The 13367-nt window shown below is 42.7% G+C and overlaps 1 protein-coding gene across 1 annotated transcript in view; it reads right to left on the bottom strand.

Annotated features, from left to right (window-relative positions):
* tspan4b (tetraspanin 4b) overlaps positions 1-8569 on the bottom strand; it is a 20585-nt gene extending 12016 nt beyond the window's left edge. Inside the window, exons 1-5 of the mRNA XM_019887491.1 lie at positions 8281-8569; positions 4152-4221; positions 3869-4060; positions 3662-3736; positions 544-639 (exon numbers count right to left, since the gene is read on the bottom strand). Coding sequence (XP_019743050.1) covers positions 544-639; positions 3662-3736; positions 3869-4060; positions 4152-4220 — 432 coding nt within the window. The 5' untranslated portion in view covers position 4221; positions 8281-8569. The remainder of the gene's footprint in view (positions 1-543; positions 640-3661; positions 3737-3868; positions 4061-4151; positions 4222-8280) is intronic.
* Positions 8570-13367: the final 4798 nt, after the last annotated feature.

The following is a 13367-nucleotide window of genomic DNA, read 5'->3' as shown; positions in this document are numbered from 1 at the left end:
GCATCTTGGGTATGTGGTGGAACGGGAGATTCGCATCATGGATGTGCAGCCGACAAATCTGCGCCAACTGTGTGATGCCATCATGTCAATATGGACCAAACTCTCTGAGGAATGCTTCCAGCACCTTGTTGAATCTATGCCACGAAGAATTGAGGCAGTTCTGAAGGCAAAAGGGGGTCCAACCCGTTACTCGCATGGTGTACCTAACAAAGTGTCCGGTTAGGGTGTGTGTATGTGTGTGTGTGTGTGTGTGTATATATATATATATATGAGAGAGAGACAGAGAGAGAGAGAGAGAGAGAGAGAGAGAGAGAGAGAGAGAGAGAGAGAGAGAGAGAGAGAGAGAGAGAGAGAGAGAGAGAGAGAGAGAGAGAGAGAGAAATAGTTAAAAAATACTGAAATAAATTCATGATGATTTATTGAACCATATATTTATTTATTTAATTTAGGCACAATTGGGACACACTGCTGCTTCTTCTGTAATGTTAATAGAACTGTTGTGGTTTTTTTGTTTTTGCTGGTTTGCTTGTTTTCTATACTTACCATTTTTTGGACATTATCCCAAGATTTTTTTAATCCAACTTCTGATTCATAATTTTTCATCCCCTCCTTTAATTCACCTTGTGCTTTGGAATCCATCTGACAAAAAGCAGAGGGAAAGGTATCAAATGTATTTATTCATTCATTTATCATTTTTTTTTACTGTGGTTCATAAACAAACCACAAAACGGCAGGTGAGAAAAGATACTGTATGCCTACTTCTCAGTCACTTTTACAATATCTACGCAGGATAATTCCCTTCAGGGTCACTGTAAAAAGAACCCTGTCTCAAGTTAATCACACGCAGTCAAAAAGAACCCTGTCTCAAGTTAATCACACGCAGTCAACAGTTAGAGCCAAAACAATCTCAAGTCAGCTGCACTAAAATCAGCCATGTGAACTGCTATAAATGGCTGTACAGAGAGACAACTCTCCTTGTATCTGATCAACTTTTCCAAATAAATGTTGATTAACCCTTTCATGCACCCTGAAACCTGATAAGCTGTCCACTGTAGTAACCGCTGTCCCTGAAAGGGTTAAATTATTAGTACTTTGTCCACCAAAAATGTCAATTAATCATGAGATGTTACTTCGACCTTATTCTCTTTGCTGAAAATGAAGTTAGAATTCCTTGAGCAAGACTTCCTTTGCGGCCTTACGGGCAATAGTTCCTGGACTAAAAATCCAATGATTACAAGGAAGTGATGAAACAAAACACACATTTCATGTCTTTTTTTTTTTTTTTTAAATATTGTTTTTGTGACTTGCATTTTGTGATTGTAAAATATGAGCAATGGGGACAAGAATGTACATTAGAGAATACATTTGTATGAGGCTGTTTGACAATCGAGACGAGATCAAGCAATATTTGTGTTCCGCAAATATTTAATGGGTTTTCTGTATTTTGTGATCAAAAATGCAAACAAAAACAACAACGTAAACCTTTCTGTCTAAGTATCTATTGAAAGAAAAAAAACGAAAGAAATGTCCTCCAAGTGGTGAAGAGAGAAAAAAAATCAGGATTTTGGAGCTGATTGTCATGATCTGATTTCGGTTGATTTTTGGTTTTGATAAGATTTTAGTTTTGTCATGTTTTGATTTTTGTGTTCTTTTTCCAAAGTCTGTCTCGTTACGTATTGTGTCCACTTGTGCTTGTCATCCCGGTCTTTCGTTTTTTTTTCCAGTCAACTCATTGAGATTCTTGTGTCTTGTCTAGGGGCCTCTTCTGAAAGTCCAATCTCCAAACGTTGATGCCACCTTTCCTTCACATTTTTTGGATTACATCATCAGGTCAAGGAGAGATGAAAAGGGGCTTCCTTTCCAATTAAGGAAAGGACAGCACTGTTTCAAATAAATGACTGACGTAAGTCTCTAACTTGTGGGATTCACCTGCAAAATACTGGCTTAACAACAAAATGAAAAAGATAGTTACTAATTGTTGTTTCTGTGAAGGATCACTCATGATGTTTTTCATTGATCTCGGTATTGCCCATTCTCTAACAATGCAAAAAACAAAAACTTTTCTTAACTTTTTTTGGGGGGGGCGGGGGGATATGACCACTTTTAAAACTTTTTTATTCAAGTCTTGAGTGTGAAACTCGAGCATCTTCGCCCGGTCAACAAATTGGAAAAAAATCGCAACAACTAATCCCTAAAAATTCTCCCAACATTAAACATTCAATACATGGAAAATGGGAAGTGGAGGTGATGGGTGTAAGGCCCCCACACCCAACATCTCCCTCAATATTGGGAATTTATTTATTTCTTCTTGAATGCTGAGAAACCTTAGACTTCAGGCACATCACTCCAACCTGCCACCTCCAGAAGTTCTCTGACGACTGTGCAATTGTAGGCCTCATTACAGAGGGAGACGATCAGGAGTACAAGACTTTGTGGACTGGTGCCAGCAGAATCACCTCCAGATCAACCCCGGGAAAACTAAGGAGTTGGTTGTGGATTTCTGCAGGAAACAGTCCTCCCCTGCACTGATGAACATCCAGGGTACAGACATAGAGAGGGTGACCTCCTACAAGTACCTGGGTGTTCTTCTAAACAATAAACTGGACTGGTCAACCAACACGGACGCCCTGATTAGGAAGGGACAGACCCACTGAGGTCTTTTGGGGTTCAGGGGTCACTCCTAAAGACCTTCTATAACTCGTGGTGGCTTCGGCCATCCATTATGGCATTGTCTGCTGGTCAGGCAGCATCTCGGCCCAGGACAGAAAGAGAGTGGAGCGACTGGTCAGGAGGGCCAGTCCTGTCCTAGGCTGCTCCCTGGACACTCTGGAGGAGGTGGGCAACAGGAGGATGCTCGCTAAACTAAAAGCTATGATGGACAGTCCCTACCACCCCTTCCAGCCCGCCCTGACAGCACTGGGTAGCTCCTTCAGCCAGAGACTGTTACACCCGCGCTGCAAGAAGGATAGATACCGCCGCTCATTCCTCCCGACTGCTGTCAGGCTGCTGAATAAACATGAAAACGTGAAAACCTGTGACCATTGTAAATAGCACAGCCACCTTATGCTATGTTTTCTATTCTATTGCTAATTTATTATATTTATTCAACAAATATACTGTATTGCTAATGCTATATTTTATATTGCACTTTTATTGAACTGTGTACAGTTCTTTATGAAACATTTATTTTGTGCAATGAAACACTTTGTTTTTTTTGTTTTGTTTTTTCTTCCCCCCCAATTTTGCTGCTGTAGACTGCAAATTTCCCCAGTGTGGGACAAATAAAGGTTATCTTATTATATAAACCTGGCGTGAATAAAATTGTGTGTGTGTGTTTGAAAATAAACAACAATGGATAGTGTAGCATATGTACTGCTATATATAGATATATACAGGGTATATATCTATATATATATAAAACCTTTTAAAAACAATTATATTTGAATGATTCGATCACTGAATCAAACCAAACAATTATCATTTACAGAAGTTGCTCGTCATTTGTCGAAATAACTGTTTCAATGTTCAACTCCTTGCTTTTATAAAGAACACTTTTTACTCACTACATTTCCTACTGACTGCCAATGCAAACAGCCAGTCCCTCAGTCTACTGGACAGTGTCAGTAAAAACATAAAAATGTGTGTGTGAAGGTGAGCTCACCTGATCTCGAAAGATGTGTATGACCAGTGTGAGAGCTATTTCTGTCAGGACAAGGAGCAACAGGATCACAAAGAACTGCAATGGAGGAGAGGTGTTCAGTTAAAAACCCGTTTCATTATAATCAATTGCTTCAGCATACTGACATCGTCAGCATGACCTCGAAAAAAAGGGAGCGGGACAGTGCTGAGACTGTATATGTGGTCCTACCATGAACAACAGCCAGCGTTGCTCCTTAAGAGCCCCGAGACAGCCGAGAAAGCCCGTTACCATGGTGATCCCGCCAGCGACCAGCAGCAGATTGGCTGCCGAGAGTGACGGGAAGGATAGAGGAAGAGATGAAAACTCGGACTGGGTGAACGACAGCCAGACTCCAACGCCGAACAATCCACATCCTCCCAGCTGTTTCGAAGACACGGTAGCATGAACTGCGCAATCTATGTAGATTGCGTTGAAATGGGACGATCAGGGATTCACATCTGCTCATACTCACCCAGAAGATGAGGTTAAAAACAAACATCACATATTTGACGCAGCACAAACATTTGCGAGACGCTGACATCCTGCAGAAAGAAAATAAGAGTCAACAGAAGAACCAAAATCTTGTCGTCTCCAATACTATCTATTTTACTCGCGGGCAAGATTTTTCAACTGAGAAGATGAACTTGTGGAATTGCTCTAAATGCTCTTGAGGGTCAATCAAGTGAAGAGAAGGAGAGTGTCTTTTACAGCTTTTGCATACCATGATTGATTTTGTGTGTGAAAATGAGTAACTTTACTGAAACATTGGAAAGTGTAGCTTTGGAATTGAATGATATTGTAAAAGAAAAGAAAATAGAAGGTGGCCTGGTAGTCGAGTGGTTAGCACGTCGACTTCACAGTGCAGAGGTACCGGGTTCAATTCCAGCTGCGGCCTTCCTGTGTGGAGTTTGCATGTTCTCCCCGTGCTTGCGTGGGTTTTCTCTGGGTACCGGTACTCCGGTTTCCTCCCACATTCCAAAAACATGCTTGGCAGGCTGATTGAACACTCCAAATTGTCCCTAGGTGTGAGTGTGAGCGCGAATGGTTGTTCGTTTCTGTGTGCCCTGCGATTGGCTCGCGACCGGTTCAGGGTGTACCCTGCCGACTGCCCAAAGACAGCTGGGATAGATAGGCTCCAGCACCCCCCGTGACCCTCGTGAGGATAAAGCGGTTCGGAAAATGAATGAATGAATGAATACAATAGAATAAAATTAAAATACAATCGAATAAAATTAAAACAAGAGTACTCCTTCCTTGGATTTACAATGTGTCAGTACATTGACAATACTTTGTTAACAATCAATAAAAGCTCATCATAACTCTCACTACATTAATAACACTGGTTAAGAGGAAATTTTAATCAGAGATGGCTTTGTGAGTCCCGAATTGTATTTTGGATAATGATTTCAAATATGTTTTTACTTTTTTTTTTTTTTTCGAGCAAATCAGGTTTTAAAGATATGTTCATTTTATGTTTTTAAATTTGTGCAATTAACCATTCGAATGAATTTGGGATTCGGTGGGTCAATGTTTAATAAATATGCAAATGCAGATTTGGCCTTCGAGCTAGGTAGTCTGCAATTGCAGCCTGCGATCAGATCTGGTGCAATATAGCTTTTATCATCATTGTTAATATAATTTTTATTATTACATCAGCCAAAGTTCATTTTGTGTACAATTCACCGATGACACTCGCAAAGAATGGCAATCTGGAGGGCCGAGAGAAGCATTTTAAAACGTGAGCTACGAGCGTTAACACGTTGCAAAAGTGAGTCCCATGTCTCCGAGTCAGGTCTCGATGAAGGTGGGCAGTGATTACCTTTTCACAAACTCATAATCCCTTGTGTCTCCTTTATTTTTCTGTTTCATTCATCTTAAGGGCCGTAAAAGCTGTTGCTCATCATGGCATGCGTGTGTAAGTGTGTGCATATGCGTGCATGCGAGTCAATCTCAGGAGGTTGGTTGATCGAAAAGTAGATCTTAGATCAAAAATGTTTGGGCACCCCTGCAATAGAGGCACGAAAGTGGAGTTATTTGTTTTTTGTTTTGTTGTGTTTTCTAAAGTTTTTTTTGTTTGTTTGTTTGTATTTAGTTCTTTTTTTAGTTTGCATTTATTTAAGTTTGTTTTTTAGTTCCTTTTTTTAATTTTTAATTTTTTTTAAGTTTGTTTTTTGTTTTTTCGTTTTTTTTTTTTAGTTCCAATGAAACATGAACATACTAACCGATATTCTTTCTGTACAATCTGCATTGACAATGTAACGGAAAACAGACAATAGAACACATCCCAATGGCAGTTGAGAAAATAACGGTAACTAATACGAGGTACCAATTCAGTTTCATTATTTTTGTGAATTTGTTACTCACACCCCCTTTAGTGGTTTGAGAGGATTGGGCCACCTGTGAGGGCCCTGGAAAGGGGAGAGGCTGAAGGAAGCACCCGCTGAATGTCAAGAACAATAAGAACGATACGTGCTTTCACATCAGAGTCTCCAATAATACCAGAATAAGTCGCTAAATTTGTCGGTCGGCGCTTTTTTGAAAGAGTCGCTAGAGGGGTCTGAAAACTCGCTTAAAAATAGTGAGAAAGTTGCTAAGTTGGCACCACTGATAGTCTCAGTGCTGCCTTCTTTAATTGAGTTTCCTTGACATGGTTACATAGTGAGACATTTCCTTGTCTTCATGAGTTGGTTTGTACAGCCCCACCTTGATCGACAGAGCTACAACTTCGTGTCAAGATGAAGATGTGCACAGCTTTTGTCCATGCATCCGTTTGTTTGTGAATGTGAACCTGAAAGGTCTTCAGTCTGATGACTGACCTCATACAGGAAGTCAAATTGCTGACGGGAAGGAAGCTCCCTTCCCTTCTCAATAGACCTAATTATACTACTGCGGGCATTTCCCGTGGCCGCACCAAACTTGTGACACAAAGGAGTGCCCGTCAGCTAACAATTACTGGTGCGTAGTAACAACATGACATTTTAATTTGTGCTCTGTTTGTTTTAACAGCAATACGCTACTGTGTTCATAAGGTATCACAATCACTCATCACATCCCAATTTGCATTTTGAAGTGTGTTTGTTCAATCAGTTTATTGAAGGTTTCATAGATCTGCGAGATTCTTTATGAAAAAATCTTTCCATAATCCATCCATTTTACGATCCGCTTTTTCCTCACAAGGGTTGTGGGGCGTGCTGGAGCCTATCCCAGCTGTCTTCAGGCAGTCGATGGGGGACGCCCTGAACCGGATGCCAGCCAATCGCAGGGCACACAAAAACGAACAACCATCTGTGCTCACACTCACACCTAGGGACAATTTTGAGCTTTCAATCAGACTGCCATGCATGTTTTTGGAATGTGGGAGGAAACCGGAGTACCTGAAGAAAACCCACGTAGGTCCGGGGAGACCAGGCAACCTCCACACAGGAAGGCCGGAGCTGGGATCGAACCCACGACCTCTGCACTGTGACGTCGGCGCGCGAACGACTGGGCCTCCCTCTTACCATAATATGTACCATATTTGAAAAAAAAAAAAACACTGACTAAGAAGCAACTTATTTTTGTACGCAGCTGAAATACAGATATATATATACATATACACACACACACACACACACACACGCACACACACACACACACACACACACACACACACACACACACACACACGTGATCCTACATTCAACAAACTTTATTGCATTGCAAATCAGAAACCTTTTATTCACAGATGTTGTTGGACGTTTAGGCGTTATTGATTGCTTGTAATTAAAAAGGCTGGGAAATACAAAAATAATTGACAGTAGTAAAAAAAAGAAAAAAAATCTTTTTTTTGGGGGGGGTGGCTTTTCCAGAACTCAAACTTACTTAATCATTTAATTTAAAATGAAGTAATACTTTTTTTTTTTTGGTAGGTGTTTTGTACTAATTTAAACGCCTAAGGTTCCAGAGCCACTGCTTCCCTTATGACGTTTCATTTTAAAACTTGCGATCAATTAATTTCAGGCGTGCTCTTTTTGACAACAGCAAAACATAAAACACTTTATCCAGTGACAAAGCCATCAAATGACTTTGCTCTGCTCTGATCCAAAGAATGCAATGAGATCCGTACAGTAAATGTTGCTGCCCTTCCCCCACTCTATTGTTGTCAATGACCATAAAATGAATCTTGATCTGAGGATAGCTCCCTGACTCTCATGAAAGTAACAATATTGAATTTGACAATGCAGACAAGAGGAAGAACCCCAAATGATTCATTGCACCACAAGAGGGTTAGCTGAGACAGATATTAATCACTGAGAAGTAGGAGTGGACACAGAACTGATGTTTTGAGATCTTAAACATTGAACTGAATTGTTTGACAATCAACAAAATACAGAAGGTGATGAAAATGTTTTCATATACTTCCAAACATGCATTAACTCCATTCACTTGTTGAATGTATAAAAGACACAGTCGAAACAATTGTGTAAATTATGTGACCATAGTTATGGTGCACAACTTTTTCAGTGTCAGTGAAAAAAAAAATGGTGTGCATGCTATTTTCATGCTATGTGATTAAAAAACGATGAACAGATTTAGAATCTGTGCAGTACATCTGAGTTTACCTTGAGGATGTGTTTCCGTCCTGCCTGTTGTTGCTGTTAGGTTCCGTTTTGTATTCCCAAACTTGCAAATCCCTTTGTTTTCCTCTTTCTTTCCAGGTCCTCTTCAGGAGGAGAGTCCCTGAAGCAGACAAACGTTTCAAGAAGCCTTCTTCACTGTTCTCTGCTGTGCTTTTCTTCCCCCATTTAGGTTGTCTTCTTTCCTGATTCTCAACCTTTTGACTTCATGTATTTTTCCATCTGGTAAGCTTTACTCTAGTTTCAAAAGTTTCCAGATGTCTGAGTTTGGTCCGTCCCTTACGTGCTCCTCCCCTCTCCATTCTTTCCATGGAGCAACCCCCTGCTCCCCCCATTTCAGCCCACTACATCCACATTTTCTCTTTGTTCCATTTTAGGGATCACTCTGATAAGGCCTCTATTAATGCAGTTGCACTTGAAACTATTCAACAGTCAATGTTAATTAGTTTTTATTTGTAAAATGTACAAACCTTCAATAGCTGGCCACTTGAACAAGTAGTAAAAAAAATACATATTGTGCTCCTGAGGATATTGTTTAGTTCTTTCATTGCATTTTCTCACACACACACACACACACACACACACACACACACACACACACACACACACACACACACACACACACACACTAGCTGAGCTGGTAAGGCTATTGTAAGCATATTCTACCCATGCCAAATGGGACTCCCTGTAGAGGGGTCCTTCTCAGCCATGCATCAGAGGGAGTTCGTTCTCAAACACCTGGTTAGCCCTCTCCGTCTGATCATCGGACTGGGGCTGATACCCAGAAGACAGACTGGCCCCCGATCCAATAGATTTACAAAGAGCCCTCCACACCCATGATATGAACTGGGGACCCTGGTCTGAGACGATGTCGAGGGGGAGGCCATGCACCCTAAATACCTGGTGGACTAAATGTTTGGCCGTTTCCAAAGCCAAGGGGAGTTTAGTAAGGGAAGAAAAAATGAGCCGCTTTGGAAAAGCGGTCTTCAACAGTCATAATAGTGGTCTTACCTTCGGATGGAGGCAAGCCAGTGACAAAGTCTAGTTCTATGTGGACAGACCAGGGTCTTTTGGGGTTAGGCAAGGGGTGGAGTAATCCAGCTGGGGCCTGATGGGATGCCTTGCTGCGAGCACAAGTAGCAACAAATGCCCGGGTGTCCTTCTCCATGCCACCAAAACTATTTCTTGAGCATGGTCAGGGTGCGGTTGGCAGGCAAACTTCGAGGTGTGGGCCCACAAGAGAAGTTGGGAACGGACGGAGTTTGGAACAAAAAGTTTGCTCTTAGGACCTGTACCAGGATTGGGTTGCTGACGCTGTGCTGTCTTCAATCTCCCATGTCAGGGCAGCGACAACACATCCAGGGATAAGGATGGTCTTGGGGGGGTTCAGTAGGTTTCTCGGAGAAGAAGGCGTCAGGCTTCGTGTTCGTATGTGAGCATGATGATGATGATGATGATAAATAATAATGATAATAATAATAACAATAATGACCTGTGCTAGTTTAACTGCGAGTAACTCCCGGTCGCCTACATCATAATTGCGTTCAGTGGGAGACAAATGATGGGAAGAGAAGGCACAAGGATTCAGGCGTTCTCTGGAACCTCCCCGCTGGGATGGTACCGCTCCAACCCCAGAATCGGAGATGTCAACCTCTACAATGAATTGCTTGCTGGCCAGACTAGGACAGGGGTTGTGGTGATTAGGTATTTGAGTTGGTTAAAGGCCAGTCTGTTAGTGGTGAGTCAACCCTACTGTCCTGAATAAAGCACCGGTAGAAGTTTGCGAACCCCAGGAAGTGTTGACTTCCTTCTGTGGGACTGTCCACTCCTCCACGGCCCGAATCTTGTTTGGGCCAAACAAACTCGTCTCTCCTGGATGAATATGGCCCAAAATAAAGCCACTGTGCTCACATTTCTCAACTTTGACAAAAATGCTGTTTTCCAGTAACCTCACATGGGAGATATGTAACTCTGGGTCTCGGGGGAAAAAATTAATATGTCATACAAATATAAAAACGAAGTGGTTCAGAAAGTCACGCAGAATCTCATTAATCAAAGCCTGGAACACAGCGGGCGCATTGGTTAGGACAAAAGGCACAACGAAGTACTCGAAATGGCCTCTTGGTGTCTTGAAGGCAGTCTTCCACTCAGCCCCTTCCTTTACACACACCAGGTGATATGCATTACGGACTTCCAACTTTGTGAAGATCCTTGCACATTGTAGGAGGTTGAAAGCAGAGTTCATTCAAGGCAGGGGGTATATGTTCTTCACCATAATGCTGTTGAAACCTCTGAAAGCTATACAGGGCCGGAGTGTCTTGTCCTTTTTGGCACCAAAAAAAAGAATCCTGCTCCGAAAGGCGAAGAGGAGGGCCTAATGAGTCCAGCTGCCAAGGACTCAGATGTAGGTTTCCATCGCCTCTCTCCAGGTCGTGATAGATGGTATAAACAACTGGCCAGCAGGGGGGCGCCAGGAAGCAGATCAATGGCACAATCGTAGGGACGATGAGAAGGTAGGGACAGAGCCCTCGTTTTACTGAAGACTTCCCTAGGGTCATGATATTCAGGAGGAATGTGGAACAAATCAGGTGAAGAGAGGAATGCAGACTGCAGACAAATGGAGTGACAATTTGTGCTCCAACCAACAATCTTGTAAGTAACAATCAATATGAGGGTTATGTAACTGCAGCCGGGGTTAGCCAAGCACTAGAGGGTTATATAGAGCGATTCGAGAGATTATCGAGAGCAAGTCTTTCGTGATGGGTGTCGGACAGAACTAGCATGATGGGGTAGTTCCTTTGGCCCACCTGAGTTAAGACCTCACCATCAATGCCCACAGCTGGTATAGGCTTCTCCAATGGCTCCAGTTCACCCCAACTGCTTCGTGAGTTGGTATCTAAAAAAATTGTCTTCTGCCCCTGAAACAATTAGAGCCTGGAGTGGGAAAACAGTGTTAAATACACATAGTGTGGCTGGCACAGATAGACGGGTGGCTCAGGGAATTTTAACAAGCTGGATGCTCGTCAGGACTCCCACTCCTATAAACAGCCTCCCCCTCTTGGTCTGGAAGGACAAGTGTTAACGTAATGACCCGGTTTACCGCAATAGAGACACTCACCAGCAAGTGGAGGCGCTTTTCCGGAGTGAGCTTGGCTCGACCATTTGCATGGGCTCTTCCTCCACAGGGTCGGCTGGAAGTTGGCCTGGCTAGTTCGTGGACTGTTGGACCCGAGATGTCCTTTGTCTTTGCCTCTCACGCAACCTATTGCCTATCCTGATGGAGAGAGACACTAACGCAGGCAAGTCGGAAGGCACGTCCCTAGTCACCAAATCATCCTTGACCTTCTCGCTTCGACTTTCAGTGAAAGCCGCCCATAGCGCGACGTCATTCCACCGAGCCTCTGCTGCCAGGGTCCAAAAATTAACAGAAGTCAGCCACAGAGCAGTTACCTTGCAGCAGCTCCAGGAGTCGATTAGGAGTGTCCACAGCAGAGTTGGGGTAGTCAAACACAGTCCTGAGTCTGGCAACAAAGTCGGAATAGTTCATTTTAAAGACCTCACTGTCAGTGGTCATGGCTTCAGCCCATGCTAGCGCCCTGCCCTGAAAAAGCCCAATGACAACGAGTCCACACTGGAGTAGGAAGCCTTAACATCTTTCCAAGTCCCTAGAGAAGGGGTCTGGGTCACTCACATGAATGTTCCGGCAGGTTGTCGAGGGAGGTGTCACTTGAGCCAGCAAAGGGAGCCTGGAGTCTTGTACTGAGGAGGCAAGCGTGGAGATCTGACGAGACGACTCAGATATATGGGCTGATGCACACTGGCTGCTATCCACCAGAGCACGGAGGAGTTGGTCATGTTGGCCAAGCAGGTTCCCTTGGCTCACCAGGGCCTGGTGCATTGGGTACACTGGGTCCATGCACGGTTCCCTCTAAGCATGGTTTGTGAGCAAATGCGCACTGCCCCCTGCGTGTCTGCACACAAAATATCTGAACTGCCCACAAAGTAAAAATCCAACCAGTATTGAAAATAAAATAAATGCATAATTTATTCTGTATTATGCAACATGTGATTGGCTGTTCCAGGTTGTTATTTGACGCGATTCGCTCACGCATTTACGTCATGACATTGTTCACTGTGGAAAGGTGTACTCTGTAAAACGTGTTGCGAAGCTAAAGTAGCAAGCGAGTTTTCGGAGGGAAAAGTGTGGAGCGAATGGAAAATGGACTACCTCAAGCGTCACATTCAGCACAAAAATCATTTGAATGCAGTAAAAATTGTACAACGATGCAAGATGGGAATGGGGATCGGTACGTTATTGTCAGAGAGCCCCAAAGACCGAGAACGAGCTGTCAATCGTAAATAAATGCAACCCCGAGCAAGTCAAAAATCCTTATCGACAATGTTGTACAAACCATCAAAGTGAATGCATCAATGCTGTCGGTACAACAAATTCACGACCACATGGCAAAGTATGTGAGTATACCAGACAGTTGGCGAAGTAAAAACTATGCTTTTGAATTTGTGGATTCAATCAATGCAATAGTACAGAATGAGACGATGTGCAGTGTTAAAGATGCACCTTGGCACAACCTTATAGTAGATGAGAGCACAGACATAACGGTGCACAAAATGCTTGTCTTGTCCATTAAATACAGAGAGAAAAATAGTTTCAATCATTAAACTGTGTTTGGTGGAATAGTCCAGCTGACAACATGCACTGCTCAGGATATCGTGCAGGCAATAACTCAGTTTTACTCCAAGCATGAAGTGGACATACAGAGAATGGTTATGCTAACCTCCGATGGTGCCTCAGTAAGGACACCGTCACATTGCAGTTCATGCTTTGCCATAATTTATACAAACCATTGTTTAAACAGCTATGTTAATATGCTACACTTTTGGTTACATGACTTTTGAGTTTTTCACTGAAAGCGGACAAACACACTTAATAAAGAAGTAACTGACAGAAACTATTGCCATAATTTCATTGTTTGAATTAAAACATGCAACTTGAATGTATATGATGCATATGATACTGCGTGACCACAATTTGCATGGCGCATGTTGCTCAC

Source organism: Hippocampus comes, unplaced genomic scaffold, assembly GCF_001891065.2.
Source record: "Hippocampus comes isolate QL1 unplaced genomic scaffold, H_comes_QL1_v1.1 scaffold271, whole genome shotgun sequence".
NCBI classification, from domain to species: Eukaryota; Metazoa; Chordata; class Actinopteri; order Syngnathiformes; family Syngnathidae; genus Hippocampus; species Hippocampus comes.
This window is presented reverse-complemented; position numbering and strand designations above follow the sequence as displayed.